This window comes from Sander lucioperca, chromosome 2 (genome assembly GCF_008315115.2).
Source record: "Sander lucioperca isolate FBNREF2018 chromosome 2, SLUC_FBN_1.2, whole genome shotgun sequence".
In the NCBI taxonomy this organism is placed as follows: domain Eukaryota; kingdom Metazoa; phylum Chordata; class Actinopteri; order Perciformes; family Percidae; genus Sander; species Sander lucioperca.
Genome location: NC_050174.1, coordinates 9,805,517 through 9,822,396, shown reverse-complemented (window position 1 = coordinate 9,822,396; position 16,880 = coordinate 9,805,517). Strand labels below are relative to the sequence as shown.

Genomic DNA, 16,880 nt, shown 5'->3' with positions numbered 1-16,880 from the left:
CAACAAGTTACACAGTAATTAAGTGGTCATTGTTCTTTCTTATCACTGTCTTTTCCTACTCTTACCCTCCTGTCACCCAAACAGTCATGATGCAGACCAGTGTCTAATAAAATACACATGTAACGTCCAAATCCTCAGACACGTGAAAGCAAATGTATTCCTTCTTTCTATTTCATGTTTGCTCTCGTGTCCGGTGTAGCCAGTTTCACTGTTTATAGTGGAAGCGTTGTGTTGGAACGTCCGCTCCGCATACATTACGCGTGCAATGTAGGTGGCCCGTAATGGTGACTTTATTTTTTAGAGAGATTTTTTTTAGAAATCCCTTAAAATTACCCTACTCAAAAGTATTGTCTGTGGAGCCACAGCCTGATGGGCTACCATTCTGTGCCACAAACTTCATTTTTGCCCATAAACTAATAAAAACAATTTTTTTATATAATTTATTCTGAAACAATTCTGGGACTGCATTTTCAGCGTAGCTCTGTATCAGGATGTCGCTGCTTATGGATGCAGTTCCAGTATGGTTATCTTAAGGTTTATAATTGGACTGCAGAGCATTCTACGGCCTGGAGACATAATCTCTACAATACTTGATCGCAGAATAAATGTTGGTCTTGTTCTTTTCATTTGAAAAGATTAAACAATACAAAGGTGTTATCACAAAAAGTAGGTAATGTATACTACCATATATACAGCTCAGCTCAACACGCAATGTTGCTGAGGTGTGGCTCAGGTTCTAGCCGTTTGGCTAAAATTGACTTGAGATTGACTGGAGATGATAGAACCGAAATAGAATTTTAAAGAATTGGGCTTGTTTTCTGGGTGGTTTCTAGCTCTGATTGGGCTACTTTTTTGAAGGGAGAGGGAAAGCAACTCAGACATACTTACAATAGAAGATGCTTGGAAATCCATGGGACAACTAGATATTACGTCATGCTAAAAAGCACATTGACAGTAGATCTCAAAGAGGGAGCAGGTGTGAATCATTGATACTAAAACAGTAGTTGAAGACACAATTCAAAATGTATTCCCACCTTAAAATAATGACCAGAAGGCTCCCTCCAGGCACATACTGAGTGTCATCATGACAAAATATGCTGAGTAGCATTTCATATAAGCCAACATTTGCTTATCTATAATGAATGCACCATCATGCCCCCAGTGCCACTTGCTCTTTTCACCCCTGCTGTTTTCATAAGTTGCAGATATCTAACAAGTGGGACTTTCTTGAAAATCTGGCTCACTTGCCCCACTGTCATGCTGCTGACAAGGCTGAGCGTCAAAACAGAACAGGGAAAATCCATTCCAAGAATGAAAGTGTGTCTGCTTCCTAATATGGAACTGTGAGAAATAGCTTTCAGCTTAAAGTGGCACAAGGAGAATGATGGTGGTGGTGTGCGAAATTGCATACGCTGAATTAACAACCATGTACAAACCAGCACATTTGCACGTACAGACACAGAGTTTAATTTTGCACACAGATAATTAATTCATAAAATTTAAATTATACAGACACACAGGAAGCAGTGTGCCTCAAAATAGCAAAAAGCTATAGGAGCCATTATCTCCCTAAGCTATTAGCACCAACAGATATAAGAAGCAAAGGGAAAAGAAAAGAAGCAGGGAGGAGAGATGATATAATATGTATGTATTCATATGCAAAAGAGTAGAGGAAAGATGAAAGAAAAAAAGCAAAATGGGGGATTAAAAATGGAGAAAGTGAGACTGAACAGTAAGTGCAGAATATGAAAGGAAACTTGAAGCAACTGTCTGCGATCAAACATTGAGATATAACACACCTTAAGGTAGAAGCAGAAGGGGGAATTAAGGAGAGAAATGAGAAGTAACAGAGTAAAGTATCTCTGATATGTGAATTTATGCGTGAGAATATGTGAATTTTTGAATTACATAATGAGACATTGCAGAGTCCAGAAGGGAGGTGTGTAATGGGAGAGATTGTGAGTAAAGGTAGAGGGACACAAGACAATGCAGAGAAAGAGAGAGAAACATGGAGAGGGAAGAAAAAGACATATGACACATAAATAAATGAAGGAGATGAGAGTGCTGGAATCAGTTAAAAGGGGGGGGGGAGTGGAATGAGTGAGGTGGGGAATGAGTGGGGAGGAGGCAAGAAGTACATGGGGGAGAGTGAATGGGGAATAGATATGAGGCGAAGGGAGGGGATGAGGCGTGGGCGAGTGCAACAGAGGCTGATAGACAGCCAGGAATAGAGGACTAATTAATAGTCAAAAACTGCAGGCAGCCAGGTGTGGAGAGAAAGCCACAGCAGGATGGTAGAAATGTAGCGATGGATGGCTTCCTACTCTACCTACATGTACCTAACAAGACAAAATAGGTAAAATGGTAAAATGAGGGAAGGCATGGGAAGGGGGAAGATAGGGGGCAGCAGGAGAAGTAAGAATGGGGGACACACACGGGGGATAGAAATGGAGATTAAGCTTGCCAGAGAGGAATAGCCAGAGAGAAACTCATAATCTAAGGTGAGAAGAGGGTCTCCAAGGAGATTTGACATGCATTACCTACAAGAGAGATTTGCTCACGCACACTCCTGCCATTTCTCTGTGAGAAGAAAGCATTCAAGTTAAACCGCAAACAAAGTTTGATTACTCAAATGGCTTATCACACAGCCACCTCCCTCGCACACAGGGTTCAACAAACACAGTCCCGACCTTCAAAGTTTGCCAGGGTGCGGTTTACACCACATGACTGACAAAGACAAACACATATGCACTTTGTAAGCCTATGCAGCTCCCCATCCACCAACACACAACAGTGAAAATAGCTATCAATCTTCCAATCACTATCTGTCCATCTGAGTCTCACCATGTGTGTGCGACAGTGAAGCGCCTCTGTTTATGGGTGTTATTGTTGAGCAGCATGCGGCGAAGCAGTCGCGGCGAGTTGCGGGGGGAGAGCCGGGGGGAGATAGAGGAGGGCGACCGCCGGTGTCCTCTTTGCCTCTCTGGCTGCAGCAGGTTCTCCCGCAGGATCTTCACCAGGTCTTCATTCAGGCCGGAGTGTTTGGGCATGGGGGGCACTGCCAGGGTGTCCTGGTGGGTCACCCCCATGCCTGCCTGCTGGGCCATGCCTGCCCCGGCTTCACCACCAACACCAGCACCAAATGAATGAACAGCAAAGGCAGCCAAGATATATTAGAGATAAAGCAATACACACACCAATATATGCTTCTTCTTTGTCAGAGTCCAAAGGTTTCCTTAAAATTTAGGAATCTGTAGAAAAGAAAAGGGAAAAAAAGCAGATCCAAAAATCCTCTGAATGATTAACTAAAAGGCTCGGCTGGAAATTCCTCAAACCAGCAGCTCCTTCTGTACAAAAGCAGGGGATAAAAAAAAAGAGACGAAAAACCCCTGTTCTTTTTCTCCTTTTCCGTCTTTTAAGGAGCCAGCAGATGAACAGAAGCACTGCCTTTGTCTGCTCTGCAACACTGGATGTCTGCTGTGAAAGTGCAAGGGAGAAGATAAAGGGAGGATGGAAGAAGGAAAGAGGGAGGGCGGAATGCAAAAAAAAAAAAAAAAAAAAAAGGGAATTCCGTCTATTCCAGCCCTGTCTCTCCAAGGACTAAACACAGTAAGTGGAATCGAGCCCAGCGAGAGTTTAGCTAAACTAATTCAGTCTATTCCAGCCCAGAAAAGCCCATCTCTGTCTGGTAAAAGCCAAAAGGGAACCTGTGTTGGTTCACCCATAAAAACCCAGCCCAGCATGACTCAATCCAGTAAGGCTTGGTTGAGTTCTGTTGCATCCAGTCGCAGCAATTTATCCTTCCTTCCTCTCACTACACAGAGAGACTGACTGCTGACTGCAGCCAGTTTATAAGCTACTGATCCTTTGTGTGTGTGTGTGTGTGTGTGTGCGTATGTGCGTGCGTGCGTGTGTGCGTGCGTGCGTGCGTCACACAATAGAGAGGAGAAAAACAGGGAGCTATGAGGAGAAATATGGTAAGCTTGAGTAACACTAAAAATGGTGTACGCATGCTTGCATGCGTGTGCTTGAGAGCCGAGGCATCTGTGAAGGTGCATTTGTCGATGCAGCAGACCGCACTAAAGTACCCATTAGTTATAGCCTGGATGCCAGCCGAACTTAGCCCCGCCCACAACATTTGAGTTTGTGAAGTTCAGTCCGGACTTGATCCGTTGTGGAGCAACTATGCTTGAACCAGAGCTGTTTGGACCAATCAAATTGTCAGGGTGGGCTTTATACGATGATGGACAGATGATCAACAGTAACGTCATCAGACTCATATTCTGACTAGAATCTGAGTATGACGACGTCATTAGTTATTGAGTAACCCCAAATCCAATCTCAGCTTGAGAGGACATACCTGGGAAAATTATGCCATGTGTATATGTGTGCATGTGTACAAATTTACATTTGACTAACATTTGCACATATGCAGGAAAAACTAGGAGTTTTATGCAATCAGCGTCATCTTGCCCCTAGCCTCTGCCAAACCCTTTCACTGTGTTAGTTTTTCAAACAAGGGTAAATATAAAAACACTGTCTGCTGAATCTCATATGCTACCCCCTAGCATTTTCCATCCTCCGTCTTGTCACATTTTAAGCATTTCTTATCATCGCTGAATCAGCCCAATACAAATGCAAAAATATACAATTAAATGAATTATTAGTTTATCTTTGGCTGTTGTCGATCATATACTCAAACTAGTATGTGGCACTTATAAAGCTGTATAGTAAGCTGCTCCCCATCAAGGCATTCCAGATATGCAGTAACAAAAAACGTAAAAATAAAGAATAAAACATAATCAGGGATATCGCTCTGGTTACAGTTCACATTCCTGAGATTTAGGGAAACAAGACTAACAGCCACGCTAACTGCTCTACACAGCAGTGGCACAGTGGTGATGTGATCTAACTGCTAACGTCAGCTTTGCAACATGCTCACAATGACAATGTGAACATGTTTATCAGGTATAGCCTAAAGTTTATGCTCACCATTTTAGTTTAGCATGTTAGAATATTTCTTTATGCTAAACACAAAGTTCAGCTGGGGCAGGTGGGAATTAGTTTTGCAGGAAGCATGTTTTGCAGGTGGCCAGTGTTGGGACCGGGGAACTCGCACCCTACGAATTCCCAACACCAGATATTTTAATTTCAACCAAAAATGTCAACCTGTTGGTGGCCCTAAATAAATAGTCAATAATCAGAATACATTCTCAAGGAACCATGAATGTCTGTCCAAATTTTGTGGCAATTGACCCTTTGTTAAGCCCCGTCCATTTGATGTTAGCCGCTGCTACTCCGCCAAGCTGTTGCAGCTAGCATGGTGCCCACACTGTCACTAACTGCATTCCCCTAAGAAAGGTGATCTAATTTTGGAAAAAACTGAAAAGCAATATCAAAGTGAAGCACACAGAAGGGTCTACAATATGCATTTGAAGGATCTCCAGGATGTCAAACTGACTCAGCAGCGAAAACAGGTGGCGGTGAGCGGGGGGAGCTCCAGCATGGAGGGAGACCGAGCGCTGTTCATCTACATGTACTGCCCACGCTGCAGTGACAACTGTCACTGTAAAGCAGGGTATGTCTTTATTCACTGTTACAATCATTAAAAAGCAAAAGCAGGATGTGTATACATTCACTATACCTTCAGTAGCTAGCATAGCATAGTGCTAGTTAATGATGTGCTGTACTCTGCTAATGTTAGCTCCACAGGTTTTAACATCCTCCTTCCAACCTCTACGGGTAACGATTATCACTATTACACGTGCCCCAGGCACAATGGTTTACCACGTCTAGCTCGAAATCCACAAAACCAGTCAAAAATGTAGAAAATCTGAAATGATTGCATGAGAGTCTATGGAGCAGAGCCGCAGAGTTGTCGCACCCTGGTTAGAGTTGGCTGATGCTACACTATGATTGGCCAGTCTGCATTCGAGTGCCGGGGCTTAGCAAAGGTTTAATTCACCTTATAGATTTGAAGAGATTTCACTGGATAATTTGCTAGATGAAAAGTTAATTTTCAATTAACTACAGTTAATTTACGGGATAATCGCTGGTCGGGTGTTCCGCAGGATGTCCCTCGAAGAAAATTTGGATCGTGCAACAAGGCAGGCCTGCTTGGTTATTTCGGGGAATGATTGTAAAGATTTACAAATAATATGTTTACGGCATTTACTATCTAACTGGGACATTTTGGGACCAAATACTGGGGATTTGCTATGGACAAAATACACACGGCAATACAATGTTAAGAGCAAATTATGTTTAACCATGTATCCAGCTAATTTATATAGCTCGTTACTGTATTGTGTGAACAGTTAACTTTAATATTGTATGTGGCATTTTCTTTTGCAGGGTGCAAATGTTCCACCAAAACAAGTTTCTTTCCAAGTCCATTTTACAGATCCGCCATCTTTGCGACCGGAGTTTAGCGCCGCCCAAGACGATTGTGATTGGTTTAAAGAAATGCAAACAAACCAGAGCGTTTTTTTTTCTCTTATCCAGGAGTGTATGTATGAAAGGGGCCAGACTTTTCTCCGCAGCGCTGTGGAGTAAGGTCAATCCGTAAAATGCATAAAATAATTGTTTTATTCATGCAACAGAAAACTCAGATTGGACAGATAGTCTAGCTAGCTAGCTGTCTGGATTTACCCTGCAGAGATCTGAGGAGCAGTTAACCATAGTCCTCTTAAATTGACCAGAGTTTAAAATGGCAACACAAAGAAAGCGGAAGGCAACGAACATCCGGCCGAAATGAGGGACATCCTGCAGAACTTCCGCCAGCACCTGAACAATCCCGGAAGCTGAATGTTGTCGATAAAGACTAGGCAATGCAAGAATAGGCAATCACCAGGTTTTAAAAGTGCTAACCCATTCTACCTCCATACCAAATTACATTCTCAAATGTAACATTTTAGAATATTTTTATTTTTTTAGAATATTTATCAGTTACTTCAAAATCCACATATCAGCATAAATTAGATGCACCACAGAACACTCATTTAAAAAGAAAATGCATACATTAATTTTTATATAGCTGGTTAGCCTTTCTCTCGTTATTTTCTTTTCCAAAACAGTGGTGAAGAACACTAGGAGCAAATGTCAGGAGTTAAGTTTCATTAAAACAAAATTATGACTAGTGTGTTAATTGCATGCCAGATTCATCAGAGCACACAAGACCAAATTGCCTCCTATACCATATGACCGGTTGCTGACAAACAATACTGTGGGCAAAACAACATTACCGATCTGTTTTAACTGAATACTCTCTGGTCTAGCTTAGCTAATAACACTGATTTTTTTGGGGCAGTGTATTTGGGCAATTTTTTGCCGATTCTTTTTTGATAATTTAATGGTTTGCCTCTGAAGAATGAGTGAGAGCCGCTGGTACAGCGCTAAAACGAAGTGTGGACATACAGTAGGTCTGGTTATAAAGACTACTCAGCGACAGACTCTTGTTCAGCGAGCTAACTCAGTAACACAACATGGCCAGCAATGACAGAGAGACAGCTGGTAAATACAGTAATGTAAAGCCAGCATATTTTCAAAACTAACTGTGAATTAAGGGTTTATTTCGACCAAACCAGAGTTAGTGGGACTCAGCTGAGTCTCATGCCTTTGGCCTGTCAACATCATCGAAATGCAACCACCAGTCAAAGGCAAGCTGTGGCAGTCAGTCAGACATTCAGTCATGACAGCTATGAGAGCTGTTGTCCTTCATTTGACAGCATGCAATTAATCATCACCTCACAAAAGTCAAAGAGATGAATGCCATTCTTTGAGCAAATGTTTTATTTGTTTCTCTCTCACATGAACATACATCATTACTGTCATTCTCTCCCACTCCTCTCTTATACTTCTAGCTTTACTTTCCTCTCTTATGCTACTTGTCTTACTGCCTGTCTTTTTTTCTTCTTTTCTTTGTAAAGCGTTTTTTCCTTAACCCCTCCCTGTTGCTGCACATGACTATGAGCATTTCCACATGGTTACCAGGGGCAACATGGATGGAGAGGGACAAGTGGATTTGGCTGAACTAAAGGCTGGAGGAACAAAAGCAAGAAAGGGGGAGCCAATCTGCAGGGCAAAACTGTAGTATATGCAGACATTATTTTTACAGTCTATGATGCAGATGCTCAAACAGACCCACACCACAAAAACACATACAGAGAAACCGGCACACAACACTGGCATGCACTGAGAACGCAAATGAAAGTGCAACGTGCAACTAGTACAGGCCTAATGTTTTTTTTTAATTGTTATGAAAGAAAAAAAATCGGTATGGCGATTGCTAAACAGAAAGTGCAGTAGTTGTGTTTTTTGTTGTCTTCAGCAAAAAATGTGATACTCTATCACTGGAATAAATAAAAAAAAGTGATAAGGAGCCCCAGACTTTCCCCGCTTTCTTTAATAAACAGGCAGTGGACACAAAAACATTAACATCTGACAGTGAAGTGTAATAGTCCTCCAAAAAATAATTTTGATGAGTCAACACCTCTCAGAGTGTCTTAACAAAAAATTAACATTATGGGTTTCACAAATGTAGCATTCTGGTTCGTACCTGATCGGCAGATAACGCATTTTCTAACTTCACCATACAAAGAGGAAAACTGAAGATCAGAGTATTTAGTCGTATATGTATTCACCATAATTCGGTTGTGACTCAGTTTTGACAAATGTTTTGTCTAATTGTCCCATTTCCCTTCTTTGTAAAACAAAACCTTGTATGAAAAATGAGAGGGGAACACTGTCATCTTAAATAACACATCAAATCTGTGTGAAAATCTGAGCTCATTGCCCACAATCTCCTTGCAAAACAGTTTAATCTTCACAGATTGGATGCCTTTCTTTTGGCAGTACACAGCATGCCGTCAGCTCAAAGAGCACAGTCTGGAGTCTGGGTTGTTATTGGCAAAGGGGTTCATCGTGTGATACTTGACTATCAAATCAATGCACTTAATTTCATGTTTTGTCCAAAGGATGTCTATGATGACTATGATTTATTACATGTACCTGTTGCTATAGTTACCACTTACATAAATGTAATGTTCTAGCAGACATATGATGGTGAGGGGACAGTGCTGAAATACTATTGAAATAATATTTAGTGGGAGGAGAGGGGGTGGCAGGCAGTTAAAGAGACACTGAAAGGGTGACTTAAACAACGGTTTCTCTACAGTTCAATGTAGACCCTAAGCGCAATGCTAACACAAGCATCCAAAACCATAATGCAGCTCTGCCACCCTCAAGTGGACATTTTCTACCACTGTGAGGTCCAGTGGCAGGTCCAGGAAACACGTACGGTGGTTATAAATGGTTATAAATGTGTGTTTTCTCTTTTTTTTTTTTCTTGTATTGTGATTTTTGACACTGACACTGACATTGACATGTATTCCTGGTATTCCTGATTAAGTTGATATCATCAGATCAAATGAACATGAACATTTGGACGCAATCAAATTACCAGAGTGATTAGCTGACGACAAATGTTAAAATGGTGCAGCAGAAAGAAAAAAATTGTGCTGAACTAATAAGCTTTAACTCACTCTGGTGTACAGATTGCCATTTACAAGGTTCATGAGTTACTCATGCTTTATGTGGAGGCATTTCTATTACAAAATCATTGTACAATTGTAAAATGGATTGAGTATTTTTAGCAAAACATATCTGCCTCCTTCCAAATAAATTGGTATTGTGTTCATGCATTTGTATTAGTAAAGCTGGAATCATGTTTTCACTCACAAACAACTAAGCAATCCACTTCTCATATACTTGATTACAGCCTGCTTACACACTATTTGTTGCCATATTGCAGAATATAGGCAAAGCATATTCATACACACAACAGAGAAGTCAGAAGATACCCACTAGGGGACATGCTGTTTCCACAGCTGCTCAAAATGTGCATGTACATTTTCTACAAAAACAAATTAATTTGTAGGCATCCCCAAATATTTGGTACACATACAAAATGCCACTATAAAATGCTACTCAGGCTTGCATCTGCTGTTAGTTTTTGCACTATGGAAAAAATAATTTTGCATTTAGGTTAAACTAATAATAATAAAACTAATAGTAGTACAGGCTTGTTTCTATTACAAATTTGAATATCAATTCTAGCCATCACACACTGTGATAACTGACATTATGTCCATATCTTAGTCAAGTAAGAGGAGTATAAAAGTGCCTTCAGTATTCATTTGTACATAATCAGTTAAAGGGCCACATATGATAGCGATGATCAACAGAAATTGACCATAATATAAACATCATGAAAGCTCTGGTGGAGAATCCATTATCAAGCACAGAGAGAATTTCATGTATTTGACCAATAGATGGCAGCATTTGTGTAGAAATGTTTTCTAGTGAACAGAAAGTTATCAGTAAGACGCAGACCATGACTACATGCTGCCCAACCTGCTCGGGCCAACAGTGATGACTCTTTATGCAGTTACACCTTTGTTAGTCTTTGATATGATAGCCACTTTATTCAGGGCTCATCTCCATCTTAGGCCATGTGGGGTGACTATACCTAAAATTTCGTAGAATCTTAGTTATATCAACTGTCATTTTTATCCTGAGCATGCAGTGCTGTTAAGAAGTGTTTTCCTCCTTTAGAGCAGTGTCATTTTTCTTAATATGGTTTTAACATTTAAGGAGCTCTCGCTTCAGATGACTCACTGCCCGTGGTGAGAGCAGTCGTGAATGCAAAATAGAGCCAGTCCACTCCTCTAAAAAAAAACACTGAGTGAACACTGGTTCTGCATCACTGCTCAACATCACAAATAACCAGGCGCTGACTCACGAGAGAGAGCTGAAAACTGAAGTAAACAAAACCTGCATGTACTGTAAGTATATCATCAAAACAAAACCCTTTCAAACACACCTGTACAGCTGGTCTCTCAGCCACAGTGAGGTTATCTCATGGACAGTTAGTTGGCTAGCACAGCTGTTATAGTGTCTGTGGTAAAATTCCCTCCTTCCCTCTCACTGATGGTCACAGGTCGCATCCTCTCCCTCCCTGGCACATACAAAAAGAGGAATTACAACTGACAGGGTGGCTGTGGTAGAGCTAGTTACTCTGTAAATAATAGGCAGCAAATGTTACAGTTTTAGATGTGTAGATTCAAAGATCAGATTGGTAATTAGGTTCATTCTGCCTGTGGGCCCTAAATAAACTATGGCTTGTGTTTTTGCATTCATCATTATGGAATAAAGTGGGTTGATGCTTTATAAAGCCAACAACAGCATTTTTAATATCTGGCATCCAACACTAGCCCCAGTGGCTCAAATTACTTCAAAAACAATTTTAACAAAATCAGGAGACAGGAAAAATAATGGAGCATAGGCCTATATGCAATTCTCAAAGCATTATGAGTCGTAGCCAGTGTGCATCAAGACTGAATAACCCAGTAAGTTAAAACTTCAGGGAGTCTTCAGTTAGTATTGGATTCACTGCCAATGAAAAAAGTAATGTAGACCCCGGCCAGGATCCATAATAATACTCTGCAGGAACGTGTGATTAAATGCGTGCGACCGTGCATGCTGTTGAATAGCAGCCTTTGTGTATCCATCTTATGTTCAGTTGCATTTATTTTTGAGCATGGCAATGGTTATTTATTGAGCTGCACCCTGACATGAACATAGCCTGCCATGATGAGAGGAAATGGGTAGGGGAGATGCAGAACAGAGGGACGGAGGAGAGTAAGGGAGGAAAACAAGCGGAGCAGCTTTCCAAGCGAGAGAGGAGTTCAGAGCAGGCTGTGACTGACGCAGGGTGACAGCAAATGGAGGTGGATGAATACAAATGACCACAGGGACAAGGAAGAGAGGTTAAGGGGGGAGGGGACAAGGGGAGAGATGAGGACAAGAAGATCAAGGTAGCTCCAAAAAATAGCCTGTGATTGTGAACATGGGGGTCCCGGGTCTCTGTGGATGCATTTATATATATGTATATAGTGAGTTGGTGGAACACAATAATGCTAGTGGCCTCTTTTCCTCCTTCTCTACATCTCATTGGTGTACTTCATAAAAGAATGAAGTACTTATCATGGTACATAGGCTACACTGACTGCACACATCCAATTCACACACACACACACACACACACACACACAAACAAGAGAAAGCATTTTAAGTAAACACAAAAAAAATTACTTTGCTCATTACAAATGATCTGTTAAATGAGATAAGAGTGTATAATAATATGTCTCATTTAGGAGCGGAATAATATGGGGATGATGTGGAGTGGCCACTGATGCATGATGAGAGGGGAATTACTACTCAGAATTGACACTGAATAATTAATGAGAAAATAAATGCTCACCTCCACATTTCAAAATAACACCTAGGAGTTGTAGAAGAATATTCACAAGACTTCAAAAGTGGAACTTTTAAGTAGTGCTGTCAGTTAAACGCGTTATTAACGGCGTTAACACAAACCCATTTTAACGCTGTCAATTTTTTTATCGCGAGATTAACGTTCTTTTTGGCCTAGCAAACTTTGTAGTTTTTTTCACATGCTGTTGCAACAACTAGTAACGTTAGGGAAAATGGACGTTAGAGGGAACTGAAACATCGCCGCACGGGACGCTAGTCCACACTACACTTAGCAGCAGCAAACGTTAGCCTACTGTTAGCTAGCAGCTGGAGTAAACACGGTTAAAATGCTGACAGCTAAACGGTGTAAAGTGTTTCTGTATTTCACTATAGAGGATTCTAACAAAAGACTGTAGCTGCCGTTGTCTGAAAAACACAGACTCAGCCTCGCCAGCCTCGTGGTGCATTCAAAGTTATTGTAAAATACCCTTTTCCCATCCAGTGGTTGTTTTCGCCGTTTTGTGCTCCTTTTTTTTTTTAGATCAACTTTTTATTGTTTTATATTTTTGAACATACAGAACAGACCAATACAATTGAACAAGGTGCTCATTTTTTAAATTGCATCATAGTCTCAGAACACTGTGCTGCATTAGGACCAGGACAAGGATCATTTGAAGACCCATGGAAATAATGACAGGCCATGAGTACATATAGTAAGCTGAAGCACATGTGGCCATTACTGACATTAAATGAGTACTTCACAGATTTAACTAGGGCTGCAACAACGAATCGATAAAATCGATAAAATTTGATTATTAAAAAAGTTGGCAACGAATTTCATTATCGATTCGTTGTGTCGCGCGACACGCCATTCAGTCGCGGAGATAAAAGCAATTGAGTTGAGTGCGGAGCGAAAGAAAAGAAAAAAGAGCAGAGCGGGGGTAGAGGAAATACGGAGAGAGACCCTTAACGTTGTTCTGAAACACATGGCGGAGGCAGAGAAATCAGTACGACCAAGGTGTGGGAGCATTTCACACCAAATCAATCGAAAACGTGTTAATTGCAAGATAATTAAGCAAAAGCGACACGGCATGGCACAGGCGCACCATGGTGATGATTTAGCACCTAAAACGTAAACATGTTGGAGTCCTTGATGAGGAGGAAGGGAGTTCAACAGCAGGGTAAAGTCACTACAGAATCCTACTTTTGTTCCGTTTTGAAGTGAGGAACGTAACGTCCCTCCAGTGGTGCTGGTGTTTACTCGTTATCCAGCTACAAGCATGACAAGCTAGCGTTAGCTCATTAATAACAGTAGTAAAGCAAGACTAAAGACACGTTTTTATTCACTCGCCTTTTTTGGCCCATTAATTTTTCAATCTATTGTCATGTATATATTCTGTGCTTTGTCCCATATCAGTTATTGTTGACAAATATATTTGTGTGTTGTACTTTTTAATTTCATTTTAAAGTTCTTTTATAGCACTTGGTCATCTTAAGCTGTGTTTAAATGTGGTGTACAAATGAACTTAACTTGCACTTACTACAATGATGGTAATAATTTAATGACTAAGCTTCAAGTGAACGTGTGTGTGTGTGTGTGTGTGTGTGTGTGTGTTGTCTGTATCTGCTCTTTAGGTTACTTACCTTTACACAACTATTAACTAAAACAACAAGTATGTATGTAAGTATGTATTGAGTTGATATAAATTAATGCTTTTTTGTTTTTTTATCCGATTCATCGAAAAAATAATCGACAGATTAATCGATTATTAAAATAATTGTTAGTTACAGCCCTAGATTTAACATTGCACTCTTATAACATTGTTGGACGAATGATGGACAATTTAATAAACATCAGTTGTCTTTTTTAATTCCATGCATTCTTCCTCCTTGACAAAACCTGCTGCCTACATTACGCAGAATGCAACTCAAGACAGTTCGGTCAGAGATTTGGGTGCGTTATGCAAGTAGCAGCTTATGTAGCCTCGAGCCACTAGCCTCAAGCAGAGATGAGGAGCGGGCTACAGAAGGCTGGTAAACTTAGTTTATTCTAAATTCGCACCCCCAGATTTTTTTTCACTTTCAAACTCCAACGGACGCTGACTCAAGTGACATCACTTAAAACAATTAATCTGATTTCTTGCAGCTCCCTTGCAGCCACATATGCAGTAGTACTCTGAAACACCTTCTAAAAGGCCTTTTTCACAGAAGACATTTTGACATGTCACAGTAGTAAAAAGCACAGGTGTGAATAATAAAATAATGACATTGTGCATTGTGCATGCTGGTAGCGGCTTACTGTGACACTTTAATAGAATGGCACCATCGCTAATGTTATTAGTAACACCTTGATGTCTTAATTGTAAAAAAAAAAAAAAAGATTAATTCTTATACTTCAGTTTATTCTAAATGACTGTATAGAATTCCTGTGTATAATTTCATTCATAAAATAAAGTTGCATTGCAAATGCAAATTGTTTATCAAAGCTAATGATGGAAACTTGTTCAACAAGGCAGAAAAATTAACCAAAAGTGCAGTTCCCAAACAGACATTTGCCTCATTAATGGACTCACGATGGTGCAATCCGCAAAAACGTGTTAATCAACAACCCGAATCAGACCAGGAGACAAACTCAGCCAACGCCGGCAGCGTAAGTGTGAGAGAGAGAGAGTTTTTATTTTTTGACCGAGAGCCGAGCAGCCCAGAGCTCCGCCGCTAAGTTTTCTTTTGTTTACCTTTATTGTGCATTCGCTTAGTTTTATTAACAGTTTATTAATATTGAACGTGTCACGTTCAGGGGGAGACCTAGTTTATTCACACAAAGGTATGTTGTGTGACATCTTTTGCACACGCGGGTAACCATATGCGCGTGACAGCCAGACAACAGGCAGAGACTCGTGGATTTATTAGTTAGATGAGCATGTTTTATAAGGCTATGAATATATACAGTACAGTATATGGAAATGCAGGGGCTAGTGTTAGGAGGGGGAGAATTGAGGAAGATGATATAAAAAAAGGGAGATTTCTTTGTAAAATTAATTACAACAGTGTGTAAAACTGTGCATGATATTTAGTGTCACAACAAGACAAAATATATCAAAATGTATACAAGAGGCATTACCATCCACTATCACCAAATCATTTTTATTGTTAAATCCAAACAGTCCAGCATTTTGTATCTATCTAGTATCACTTATTTTAATAAAATGTCTACTTTAAAGATAACAGACAACTATACTTGGTTAGTAGCCATTGTATAAATGTCAATATATCTGTTCACGTCTCTTTCATTGAATTTTTAAAGGATTGTCCTAATCCTCTATAAACAATTGTATCTGATCTTTTTCTTCCATGGACTACGTGTCTGGAAATAAAGTAAACTGACTCTCAATTGGTAGACGATGACTTTCGTATTATTCATGTTTGCACTCAGGCTAAAGTGATGATACATCTTTTAGGTTTTGATACAGAGTCAAACCTCACACAGCTTTACTGGCCAGTTTAGCCACCAGCTTCTTAGGGCCTCTTACGTCTTCAGTATACTGACAGAGAGAGACAGACAGAGAGAAAACCTTGAATCTAAAGCAAACATATTAATCTTTCACACACCCACGCAATGGCGTGGTACATGTTTTGACACCAGCCAAAGCAAAGCACTTCCATCAACAGTTTCCAAGCCACATTGGCATAACAAAGAGCACAGTGGAAGACCGCAGGAACTGCTAAATCATGGGAATAAAAGTGAGGCAAATGGGGAAAATTAAAGTTCAAAGATATTTTATTTCTGCTGATCTCATCACAGTGGAGAAAATGAGGGCAGTCAAATAGACCAACATCAATATCATGTTATTCCCTGGGATACTTTCTTATTTCTCATTTTTGTTATGTAAATCCACTACTTCATTGCCTTCATTTTACAGTTCAGTCTATCCATTTAAAAAAAAGCATAAATAATCTTGTGGTTCGGAATCATTTCCCTATTTCTGTTATTTGATGTATTTTATTGAAAACATAAATATCTAATCATTGAAATACCAGGTAAGATCACCATGAAAATGATTGTTCCGTACATTCTTTAAAAAATCCAACAATATAATGTAAATGAAAAAGCGACTTTGTTGACTGAGGTAATTATTGGCTCTATACAAGACTACAGTAGGTCATGTTTCTATTTCATATAATTGTTAAAGGACAATTCTGGCGCAAAACGAACCTAGGGGTTAATAACAGATGTGTACCCACTCTGTCGTTCTCTGGGACATGTTTTCATGCTAATTGATTGTGTTTGTAGCTTGAACGAAGCTAGCGCGGACCGCTGGTTAGCTTACAACGCTAGTATTCGGGGCACAGGGAAAGTAAAAACAAATCGCTATTTATACCACTAAAAAGGCTCACAATATCACCAAACTTCAACAGTAGCATAGTGAGGGTCCCTACATGTTAACCGAAGCATTGAGAACTTTGTAAGTGTACCGACAGTTTATTGAATGAAGAGCTGCGGGAGCTCCATGAAAGGGCTACGAGAGAGAGAGAGCTATGCCGCAACACAGCCTCGTACTTCAGGA

At 40.2% G+C, this 16,880-nt stretch overlaps 1 protein-coding gene across 3 annotated transcripts in view; it reads right to left on the bottom strand.

The window, feature by feature from the left end:
- Positions 1-16,880, bottom strand: part of pde4d (phosphodiesterase 4D, cAMP-specific) — a 202,479-nt gene that overhangs the window by 108,540 nt on the left and 77,059 nt on the right. The window contains exon 1 of one of the 3 annotated variants that reach the window (XM_035992010.1): positions 2,845-3,443. The exons of the other annotated variants lie outside the window; for them this stretch is intronic. Coding sequence (XP_035847903.1) covers positions 2,845-3,107 — 263 coding nt within the window. The 5' untranslated portion in view covers positions 3,108-3,443. Of the gene's footprint in view, positions 1-2,844; positions 3,444-16,880 lie in introns of those variants that run through there. 3 annotated transcript variants of the gene reach the window in all.